Here is a 12253-nt window from a genome sequence, read left to right as displayed (position 1 = left end):
TCACAAGAAACTGATGGACTGGAGAGGTGTGGATTTCTTGTGGGTTATTGTGATGTTTTTATCAGCTGTTTGGACTCTCATTCTGACGGCACCCATTCACTGCAGAGGATGCATTGGTGAGCAAGTGATGCAATGCTACATTTCTCCAAATCTGTTCCCGTGAACAAACAAACTCATCTACATCTTGGATGGCCTGAGGGTAAATACATTTTCAGCAAATTTACATTTTTCTCCCTGGTGAATCTTTCTTTATCTCAGATGCAGTTGGAAGACACCGTTCCCCGTCCATCTTCTGTATATAATGTAGATTAGAATAATGACGAATGTCGCTAAAGTCGTTCCAAACACACTGCTGCTCAACCATCTCCTGCAAAACACAAAACAATCACAGCATTTGTCTAAATAATGACATTTTGATTTGGAGTTTTGGGTGAACTGTTCCTTCAACAATAAGGCCACTTTTAGTGCCATTGAGGGCAACAGCTTGTTAGCTGTAAAATCTTCTTGTTTGTCTTTCTATCTTTCATTTCTGCCTCAAAACAAAGCTGAACATGACATGCGAGCTTCATAAACAAAGGCGACCTCCGTGAAGCATCGCTCTGATCTCTGATCTCTCTCTCCGAGGGTAAACAGCCGGCTGTGGGTGGACGAGGCTTGTGTATAAACCATTAGACAGCGGCAGGTGTTGTCCACAGACGGCCCGCTTTGAGACGGACCGACATCACGGGTCACAAGGTTATTTTTGGGTGCTTGTGAGTTTTAAACCTCATCAGTATTCGCATAAACAACACCAACATGTCTAAACACAGATGCCCCACTCTCTGACTGTAATTATGTGGCGTTGTGATTCAACGCTGCTTTCCAGGCAGGCAGATGAAAACGCTTTAGGGAGATTTCTGTCGATTAATCGTGAACTATCTATGAAAAGATCCATTGGGTCCCTGAAGTGACTCTTTCCTGTTTAGATGAACGGGAATAACCCGTAACTCTTTCCTAAACATTTAGAAAAGGCTATGACTAAGCCATATTTTGTTTACAGCCCACAGAACGACTTCTATCTAAGCATGCTTTGATGCAAACTACAGTCTTTAAATAAATAGGAGAGATTTCAAATACTGTGATGCATAGGATGACACTTTTCCAGGTGTGAAACTTAGAAACAGAGATTTTTACAGAGGGAAACTGCGTGACGCATTCACTTTGATTATTTCCTCTCTATCTTAAAAGAGGATAAACTCTGACTGCCAGTAAATCCACTTCAGGAAAAATACAGCCGATTTCTTTACGGATGATAAGAGAAGCTTAGAGGAAAAACAGAACCGTGTTGACATTGTGTTTAACAATAAATGTCATCAGAAAATGTTGTAGGTGTTAGAAATCAATAAAATGGGCAAGTGATCTGATTCATTTAAGTGAATCAGTTCAGATGAGTCATCTCAATGAACAGGTTCATTTGATATGCTTGGAATAGAATACCAGCTTTATTACAGTATAGTATAAAGTACTGCATATGTCTACTAATTTTTTTTTTTTTTTTTAAATAGTGCATGAACCAGGAACGAATAGTCACTTGACCTTACCACATTTGCCACAGTGTTTGCTCTGTTGTGTATTGCACATTTAGGAAAATGCAGAACGTCATCTGGGTATTCCATGCATACAGACTATTTACATACTGTACACAGTTATGCATACTGCGTGGAATATTGTATCCCACAATTCACTGCACTCGTCTTCTCCTTGCATTTCCATCAACAGAGTAAGCTGTTATTTATTTATTTGTTTGTTTGTTTGTTTGTTTATTCATTTGGTCTGCCGATAATTTATTTTTAATACAAATTTGGATAATAAAATAAATTTGGATAATATATAATATGTTTTTATTTACAAGAGTTAATTTTTGAATTAAATTTTCCAAAAAAGATATTTATATATACTCTATATTTAAAAAAAAAAAAAAAAAAAAAAAAATGCATTGTACATTATTAACCTTAGTGGCTTTCTGAGAAAAGCATCATAAAAATTAAACGAAAAAAAAGAAAAGAAATGTTCCATAACATCCCTCTCAATCTAGTTATATCCAAATGTAGTTGCATCAAAGGATCATCTATTTGTTTCGGTGTCTTGTGTCCTGATGCCCTCTAGTGGTTTTCTAGAAAACTCCTGACACAAGACGGTACTCCAGTCTTATTTCTGTAATAACGGCAGGTATGATTTTGCAGAAACCTGAACCTGAAGAAACTGATTGGAAGGAGACTTACATGCTGATGTAACTGGCAGAGCTTTGAGTATTTGACATCAGGACCAGAGGCGGTGCAGAGACAGGGCCTGAGAGGAAAAACGTGCTCGTGATATAGGTTTTATTGGTTAATGTATCAGATATTATGATTTACCAAAAAGAAAAAGGGGGGGAAAAAAAGAAGTATATAGCATTATCTATTTTATCATTTTATAAATCAATATAATGCCTATAGATATACATCATAATCCATTAAATCTTTTCATGAATAGCTTTTACCAAAGTTATAAATATAAATGTGCATTAGTCATATAATTCTAGTGATTGACTAAATATAAATAAATAAATATATTTATGTTTATGCCATATTCAACGTGGGAGGCCATATTTGTATATATTCTTGTACATAATTATATTATTTAAATAAACTGTATATTATTATTTTTTTATTATATATTGTAATTTAGAACCAAAAATGTTGATAATTGTATAAAGCATTATAAAAGTACGTATAATGCCTTTAGATATTTAATCCAATTCTAAACCATTAAATCATCTCATAAATACCTGTTACCAAGGTTTACAAATTCACCTTACATATAGTCAACTAATCCCAATTACTGAGAAATTATAGAAATACATGTATGTGTTTATGCCAAATATATTTGTGATAATTATTATAGAAATGGTATATTACATATTATAATTTACAAAAAAAAATATTTTAAATAATTTTATGAAGCATTATAAAAGTACTTATGCCTTTAGATATGCCAATTTCTTTTTTTTAAATTAGGATGCTTTATAGCATTTATGAGATTTCAAGGCTATAACTGTACATTGCGTATCATAAAAACAAATTACCCATTACAAAGCTTATGTTCTTGGAGCACAGGAGTCCCTGAGATTGTTCAAAACAAGTGCATAAGAAGGAGTGTTTGCCATTGTCTGTCATGTTTTCCAGCAGGAGCGATCCAGACCTAAAAAAAAAAAAAAAGCCAAGATATTCCATCCCTTATTGAAGATCTTGAAACATTTTTCACAGCCTCTGTCAAAGACTGAGCTGTACAAAGAGATTTAACCTTGGTAAAAGGTGTATCTGTATCTCCTGTCTTCCTTCGGTTGAGATGAGCAGAGCACATTGGGTCGTCTGTTTGCTCCCGCTGTTCCAGTCAACCAGCAGCTTCGAGTTATTGCTGACAGACACTGACAAACTGACGTTACCTGCTGAGGACGCAAACACACACTCACACACGCTGAAATATTGACTACCTGTCTCTAAACGAGCCCCGTCTCACAACACTCACCGACACAACTCTCGCTCCGTGAAGAACAAGAGAATCCTAGAAGGAAAAAGGCGACAATAAATGATGACAAAGTCGTCATCTCTTCTTCGTGTTTGTCAGCGACTTCATCCCAGTCATGTGTACCTGCAAGTGGGGCATATTGACAGAGCAATATACCGCAGAGACCCTCGCACACTCTCTCTAGGGTACTTACCAGGCATAAATAGAGCCGGTGAACACTTGTGAGGGGATGGAGAATTATCTGGAGAGCTTTCTAGAAGATCTCTCATTCCGTGAAGTGCAGAGCGTTTCCTGAAATACTGTACAACGAGTCTCTAAAATGCTCATTTGCACACGATATTTTCAGGCCTTGCTGAGATTTTCCATGAGAGACTATGTTCTTACAATAGCTTTTTATTTTGCTAGTACGCGGAGGTTGATTATTACTCCAGACATTACAGTAAGTGTTACACTTTAACTTAATGCAACTATATTCATGTATAGACTTTGATGTGAATTTCTTTGGCTTGGGTTAATAAACAAACAACCCAGCAATCACCCCAACTCATATTTCACCAGAAAAACTCATTTTCTTCAGAAACTATATTTCAAAGAATTTTTGTTGCATGTGTGCATTTGATCCGAAAAGGAATAAAATGTGCAGTGCATTCTGGGATTGCTCTCACTCAGAGGTCCTCGCTGTATTAATTGTGGGTATGGAAAGTCTCTATCCTGTCGGTGCAATGAGTTAACGCGTGTATAGAGCATCTGCTGACACCATGGAGATCGCTGACAGAGAGGAGCGACTGTTTAACCTGCAGCTGCTCCCATGAGACACATGTGCAGCTTTTTATTTCACATTTCTCTGTGTGCGTGTGTGAATGAGTGTTACCTGCAGGTCTAGAGCTCTTTAACCTCATTCACGATGAGGGAACACCACAATGCATCATGTTCTTTTTAAACAATCAGGTTCATCTGAAAATATAACGGCAATAAAGAACATAAATGTTTTATTCATGTAACTGTGACATGAAGAGCTGCCTGGTGCTTAAAACTATAAATAGAAACATTTTAAAAAATGTTTCAAATATAAACAAGCTATTTTCTCTTTCTTTTTAAATAAATAAAAAGATAAATAAATAAGCAAGCCCTGTAAGAGCATGCATTCATATTATATAGTTACATTTATTTATCCAGTGCTTAAAATGAGAATAATACATGCAGAAATGAATAATCTTTGTTTGTTTGTTTATTTATTTATAAATCATTACACTATTCAATAATATCTGACATTATATTTAATGATTAATCATATTTAGATATTAATTGGTAACACTTTACAATAAGGTGTCATTTGTTAACATTAGTTAATGTATTAACTAACACGACCAAACAATGCATTTATTACACTATTTATTAATCTTTGTTAATGTTAGTTAATGGGAATACAGTTGTTCACTGTTTATTCATGTTAGTTCACAGTGCATTAACTAATGTTAACAAACATAACTTGTGATTTTAATAATGCATTGGTAAATGCTGAAATTAACATTAACTAAGATTAATAAATGCTGTAGAAGTATTGTTCATTCTTAGTTCATGTTTACTAATGTTGTTAACTAATGAACCTTATTGTAAAGTGTTACCCATTAATTATAATATCTAATAACATTGAATCTTATTTTCTTACAATTGATTATTTTATATAATGTATATAAAATGTATTAATTTATTCTTTTAATTGAAATTGTTTTAGTTATATTTAAAATAATAATAATAATAACAACAACAACACTACACATTTAAGAATATTCTCTCTCTGTCTCTATATTTAATTCATTTTTAGTGATATTTGTGATGTTTAATAATATTTCAATATTTCTAATTTTGGTTTTAAGTTCCTTTGCTCAAATTAAATATTAAGATCATGCTGTGCAGAATTCAATTTTGGCCAATCCAAATCTATTTATGATTAAAATCTAATTTAAGAGTCATAAAAATAAATAAATAAATAAAAATGCAATGCAAATATTCTCCACCAGCTGGCGCTCTAACTGTACACAAACATGCTAGTCAAACCCTCAAAACACTTTTACACTTTCAGCATGGATATCTAATCATATTACACTTTTACATATATCTATCTACCAATGAATACATAAAATATGTAGATCATTTGGAAAAATAGAAAAGTATGCATACAAATATAAAGCAAAGAATATGAACCAAAAAGATCAACAAAAGTGAAGGAACAAAAGTGCTTTTTACAGTAAACATTAAAAATATCTAACTACATTACACTTAAATGTATTCATAAATGTACTATTATATTAAGTAGTGAATATATGAATGTAAACCTGATGAAATATAAACAGGATCTATAAACATGATGACTCCTCATTGTTATCCAGAATAGTGACAGGATAACCAGCACACAGAAAAACACAAACCGGATGGTGATGTTAAACTAGTCAGCATGAACACTTCCTGCCTACAGCGAGCGACACGCATTTAAAGGAACTGCGCAAGAATAGCACAGAACGTGCCTCTGAATCGCACCAGTCCTATCAGTGGAACTGTGTCCGGAAAAGGCCAGAAGATTTGTAATCAGCCAGTTTCCACAGACCTCGTGTTACTGCGATGCAGCGTAATATTCAAACATGAGCTACAGGAGCCATTAATGACTTTATAGGGCTGTCAGAGTCCGTGCGTCTCCTCTAGAGAGGGTCGGAGAGGCCAAACAGGTGTGTGTGTACGTGTGTGTGTGTGTGTGTGTGTGTGTGATGATTGAAAACCACAGAGCAGCAGAAAGCTGAGGGAATAGAAATTATAATTAAAGTCAACGGGGGATGACAGGCCTTAAGCTCGCCGGAGTTAAAGGTCTTATTGGAGCTGGCTAACCGGAATCATAATAATTCGCAAATCCACCTCACTACGGATTCTTCTACCGTCTGAGACGAGCCCTAATGAATAATGGAGGAGATCACCAGCACCATCTCTCTCTCTCTCTCTCACGCACTCTCTCTGCCAACATGCTGCATTCATATATTATACAAAAATACCAGCAGTCAAAGTCCAACAAAACTGTAGACTGATGAAGATCATGTGCAAAACCATAAAAGCCACTTCATAAAAGAGGCAAAATTCAACTCTATATCTAGTTACTCTGTGGTTTCTTTGTGTAAACAGCTTAGAGATTCGTGCAAAATAAACATTATGCATATCATATTTAGATTACTTCATTAGAGGTTCTTACTTTACTAACCAGCCTGGGGTATATTATAGCTAAATGTCCTGTTAAATGTATAGTAAAAAAAGAGAAGAAAATTCAGTTAAAATACTGTGACAATGTTTTTGCTTGTACAGGATGCCTGTTATAACTGGACATTTTATTAGGTGATATACAGTTAATATAAATCAGTTTTTTTGTACCGTAAAATGTACTGATAAGCACCATAATAATACAGGTGGCACAAGTTTTTACTTTTGAAAATAAATAAATAATACAAAATTGACAGTGCTTTTCTTACAATTACATATAATGTTAAACTATTCACAGTGTTTCACTGTATAATGCAAAGTAACGTAAAGTGAATTAAATGATAAATCATAGTTTTTACTTGCAAAACCCATAAATTCATAGTATTTTAAATTCAAAACAATATCAGAGTTTCACACGACACTAGAATACTGCAATAAACATTCACTAGAGAAACTGTAGCACAAATCACCCTAATGTACATTACTGATAACAAAAAAAGAAAAAAAAGAAGAAGAAACTAAATCTAAGACTTCTGGGAATGTCCTTTTACTGTTTTTCACCATAAATTATACGGTAGTTCATGCAATGTTAAACCATTTATAGTTTTTCACCATATATGGCAAAGTAAGTCTGAGGTAACATATTTCGCCAAATTTTTTACAGTGTAATCTGACTATGCTTTTTTAACTATAGTCATTATGCAACCACACATCACACTAGCAACAGCCTAGAAACTGCATGCCAACTACCAACCTGCTATAACCCACCACAACAGCATCGAATTATGAATGAGCAGACACGGCTCATATTTTCTTCATAAAATGCAAAACTAGTTATTTGATATTCAAGGCTCATCAGACTGATTCAAACCTGTCGTCCTGTAAGATTCTCGGCTGCTGTCTGGATAACTAACGGACGAGGTCAGACATGTTTGACATTCACAGCAGAGCGGCGAAAACTAAATTAGATCACATTAGCTGAGATTTCTACTACAGCCAATTTAGCAAAGTTTCATAGAGATTGCTAATGCAAATATACCCCCTCGACCCCCGCCATCCAGAAGCGCTGAAGATTAAACTGTCGCTTAATCACCGTCCACACAATGACCTCGCTAATATTCCACGGACATATTAAAAGTTGGGCTGATTGCTTTGTGAAGGAGGAGAAAGGTTTGTTTGCACTGCAGCAGCTTTTTGTTACTGTTTCATAGCTTACGCTAATTTTTCCTGCTTCATTGTTAGAAATGTAAAGAGCGTCGCGCAGGTACGTTTTTTTATTATTATTTTGATTGAGCGACCGCCAGTGGAGAGTAACTGTCACGTTAACCGTGTTTTGCGTAGTTACGCCACGCTGACTTTTTTCAGCCAGATAATTTGTGCAATAACGAGCGGCTCTGATTTTCTCCTTACCACTGATTAAAAGTAACAGCCAATGCAATATGCTGATGCCAGCAGTTCTTAACAATCACATTAGCATCGCCATTACCCAGAGTAGAATGAATCACACACACACACACACACACGTAAAGGCTATTTTTTTATCTCATTACATATAAATACTAATTCAGCACTTATGCCCTGTATGGAGAACAGGAGACGGGACACAGAACCCAGATCATTTATAATTCAGATCAGCAGGAATTATTTAACTGTATTTGTTAAAACCATATTTTAACATTTTTAGATGAAAATCAAACTCCAAACAAATCAAAAATCAAAATCGAACAAATGATGCTTGTGTTAGTAAACCACACCACTTTTCTTTTCAAGTCAAAGTTTGGAATGTGATTCATCTCAGCTGTTTGGTTTGGCTCATAGTTTATTATGCTTTTGAGAATTTATTCTGTTTATGCATATATATATATATATATATATATATATATATATATATATATATATATATATATGGGGGCTATGGTGTCGGCTTTTAAGCTGTAAAATATAACAAGTAAATATATATATATGGGGGCTATGGTGTCGGCTTTTAAGCTGTAAAATATAACAAGTAAAGAAAGCCCCCTGCTATTAACACTAAAATTTTGATCAAAATCATTCTAGATGCTGGCTGTGTGCAAAACTACATCTGATGACAATAAAATCTTTCTGTAGGCCTGTGCCATTTCCTTTCTGTGAGTATCAAATAAAGGAATGATCTCACCATTAAAGGAGAGAATATAAATACAAAATATTAAGTACAAAATACTAATAAGACTGTAACTATGGTAGCCCGTTTCCGCCACTGAATTAAAAAATTAAAGATTATTGCGACTTTTCATCTCACAATTCTGACTTTTTTCTCAGAATTGCATTATATAAACTTGCAATTGCGAGTTATAAAGTCATAATTGCGTGATATAAACTTGCAATTGCGAGAGATAAAGTTGCAATTCTGAGAAATAAAGTCAGAACTGCGAGATATAAACTCACAATTTTGACTTTTTTTCGCAATTGCGAGTTATTTACTCAGAATTGTGAGATATAAACTCGCAATTCAGAAAACATATCAGTCTTTTTTCCCCCTCAAAATTGGACTTTATAACTCGCAGAATTGCGAGATATAAACTCGCAGAATTGTGAGATATTAACTCGCAATTGCGAGAAAAAAAGTCAGAATTGTGAGATATAAACTCGCAATTCTGTGAAAAAGTCAGAATAAAAAGTCGGGCTTCCATATATAACATAACCGTCGGGCTAATTAAGTAACCTCATTAATACTTCATCTTTCATTTCAAAATCTTACATTTGGTCTATAAATTCAATTACAATAATATGATTGTTTTTATCTATACGTTATCAAATTAAATAATTTACACACAAAAAATACAACTGCATTAAATAATGTTATGAGATTGTTTTAAATATATATATTTTTTTAAATATACAAATAAGAAATGAGGGGAAATTATACTTCTAAACGAAATTAAAACACCAGTAGGTGACGGCAAGTGAACATCTAATGAATGAGTCAGTGAGTCATTCATTCAAACGATTCGTTCAAGCAGCTGATTCAACAGATGTTTATGCATTGGCTAATGAAATTTGGACTCAAATCGATTTGTTCAAAACACTGAATCATTCAGCAATGAATCGGCAGGTTGCCCTGAGATGAGCTGTCGTTCTGCTGTTTTTCTTTGGAATTATTTTCGCTGCTGAAATAGAACAAGCAGTCTGGAATACTGCGCCTGAAATGTAGGGTAAGCGACCTAATATTATTGTACTTGCTTACTGAACTGCTTATTGACCAGTCGTTACGGTGAAAACATTGTTTGATGTTGCTTAACTAACCCCAGCAGGCACAAAACAGGCACACAACGTCATAAGACGTTGATATTTGGTAAAATTTTGGTCACGACGTCGGGTGACCAAAATTTTATGTAAATTCAACGTCTAATGTCAATGTTAAATTGATGTCCAATACCGACGTCAGCTGACATTGAGATTTTGTTGTTTTTAGATTGTGCAACCAAAATCCAACGTTAAGTCAAGATCAAATTGACATCAACCCGATTTTCATTTTCAACCAAAATGCAACGTCTGTCCGACGTCATGTCCAACGTCAACCTGACGTTACATAGACATCTGGTGCCTGCTGGGACTGTATTTTAAATATAAACACTTTATTCCAATTAAACTGAATAATTAGCAATGCGTCCTGTTATTGTAGTTTTTAACTCAAAGTCACAATACACAGTATTTGTCAGATTATTATTATTTTTTTCAAATCAAAGTTTGTAATGTTGTGAATGATTCACCTCGTGGCTGGTTGGTTTGGTTCATGGTTTATAATGCTTTAAGAAGAATGAATGGAAAAAATACTTCAAGAATCAAGGCTGCTGAAAAAGTGTGTACTTTTGGCGCCCCCAGTGTCACAAAATGGAATTGCAACAATAATGATTGTAATCAAAAATGTTTCCTGACAACATTTTAACATGAATTCACCTTTAAGTGCAGAAAATACTCTCTTAGATTTAGGCCTTTATCTCAATGTTGTGAATGTAGAAGCGTGACCAACAGCTTTCAAACGGGTTCAGAGATCGGAGGGACGTCATGGTTTTCATGAGCTCGTGAACTCGTGAAGGCGCTCTACCTGCAAGATTAAAACACGCCATTGTTTAACATTCCAGAAAGAAGCACCTGAAGATAGAAGAGAGGAGATGAGTCGACTGGAATCTATTTCCATAATTCTGCCGTGCCTGTCTGCCGGTAAGACCTCAGGTGGTTCATCGGTTGCCCCGGCCAGACCCTATCAATGCGAGGGGCGATCTCATCCTTTCTGCATCTTTTCTCATCACAGCTTGATTAAATGGGCTTCAAATATGCCTCCGGAATAACAAATGTGCAATTCCCTGAGCGCTCGCTCACAGTCCTGCCCGTGAAATGCACGCACACACACACACACACACACACGCGCACAGACAAGACACAGACAGACAGACACACACACACACACACACATGTGCAAATGCACAGAGTAGCTTTTTCTCATGACCACTCTACAGTCCTAACACACATGAATTTTTTTTTTTTATATTCGATTTCTGATTTTTGTTAAGGCCAATAAAAATGGCTTGTTTTATTTCATTGCCAAGTCAAGCATCACTATTACTATCACTCATACTGTTAGAGAATTGAACAAAGCTCTAAACCTAAATAATACACTTTGGCATGTGCATTATGCGCAGTAAACAATCACAAAGCAACCAACCAGAACACCCTAGCAACCCCATAACAACATGCTAAAAATGGCTAGTCTTGCATGGACATTTTCTTCAGAAAATAGAAAAATATAATTTTACTGATATTTTACTATAGATGTATTTACTTATTGCTTTGTATATATATATATATATATATATATATATATATATATATATATATATATATGTGTGTGTGTGTGTGTGTGTGTGTGTGTGTGTGTGTGTATGTATATGTATGTATGGGTGTGTTGATTGTTCATTATTTCATTATAAAATAATTTGTAAAAATAAAAAATATTTTGTCAAATATATATATTTATTATTAATATTATTATATATATATCTTATGGAAAAACAAGATGCACATTTACTTATTTTGTATATAAATTATATACATTTAAAATTTTATTGTACATTTTCAAAATGTTCAATATATATATTTTATTGTATTTTTAATTTACTGTAAATTAATGTACATTTTTAAAAATGTTCAAATATATATAAAATGATGGTGATTATTATTATTATTCATTATTTCCATTTTATTAGAAATTAATTTTACAAACTGTTCAGTCAAGCCAAAAGTGCTTTTTTCTATAATGTGCAAATTATGTGCATTTGCAGCCTACAGCTTTTGTTGAGAAACACGTTTGAAATCGTGTAGGTATATACAGTATATGAAGCGGTTTTAGTCCACGACACATCTGTAATATGTATGATGCATTTAATTCACAAACTTTTAATTCACTGACCATCTGTGCGACAATGAC

The 12253-nt window shown here is 34.3% G+C and overlaps 1 protein-coding gene across 2 annotated transcripts; it reads right to left on the bottom strand.

The window, feature by feature from the left end:
• Window positions 1-229: 229 nt before the first annotated feature.
• Window positions 230-4714, bottom strand: LOC131547699 (uncharacterized). Of its 2 annotated transcripts, none has more exons than XM_058788298.1 (6): window positions 3740-4714; window positions 3547-3669; window positions 3322-3466; window positions 3104-3219; window positions 2262-2328; window positions 230-367 (listed from the first exon to the last, which is right to left on the bottom strand). In XM_058788298.1, the coding sequence occupies exons 1-6, from the start codon at window positions 3813-3815 to the stop codon at window positions 250-252; spliced, it is 645 nt and encodes a 214-aa protein (XP_058644281.1). In that variant the 5' UTR covers window positions 3816-4714; the 3' UTR covers window positions 230-249. The 2 variants fall into 2 exon arrangements, with proteins under 2 accessions (XP_058644281.1, XP_058644282.1); XM_058788299.1 differs by having other exon boundaries at window positions 3547-3582.
• Window positions 4715-12253: the final 7539 nt, after the last annotated feature.

This window comes from Onychostoma macrolepis, chromosome 10 (genome assembly GCF_012432095.1).
Source record: "Onychostoma macrolepis isolate SWU-2019 chromosome 10, ASM1243209v1, whole genome shotgun sequence".
In the NCBI taxonomy this organism is placed as follows: domain Eukaryota; kingdom Metazoa; phylum Chordata; class Actinopteri; order Cypriniformes; family Cyprinidae; genus Onychostoma; species Onychostoma macrolepis.
This window is presented reverse-complemented; position numbering and strand designations above follow the sequence as displayed.

Bases quoted from the DNA above. Each gene is read 5' to 3' on its own strand.
- LOC131547699 (XM_058788298.1), bottom strand. From the start codon at position 3,815: ATGAGAGATCTTCTAGAAAGCTCTCCAGATAATTCTCCATCCCCTCAC. The intron at 3,220-3,321 runs GTTAAATCTCTT...TTTTTTTTTTAG, and splicing joins CAGATACACCTTTTACCAAG to GTCTGGATCGCTCCTGCTGG. The intron at 368-2,261 runs GTAAGTCTCCTT...TGTGTTTTGCAG, and splicing joins TCTGCCAGTTACATCAGCAT to GAGATGGTTGAGCAGCAGTG.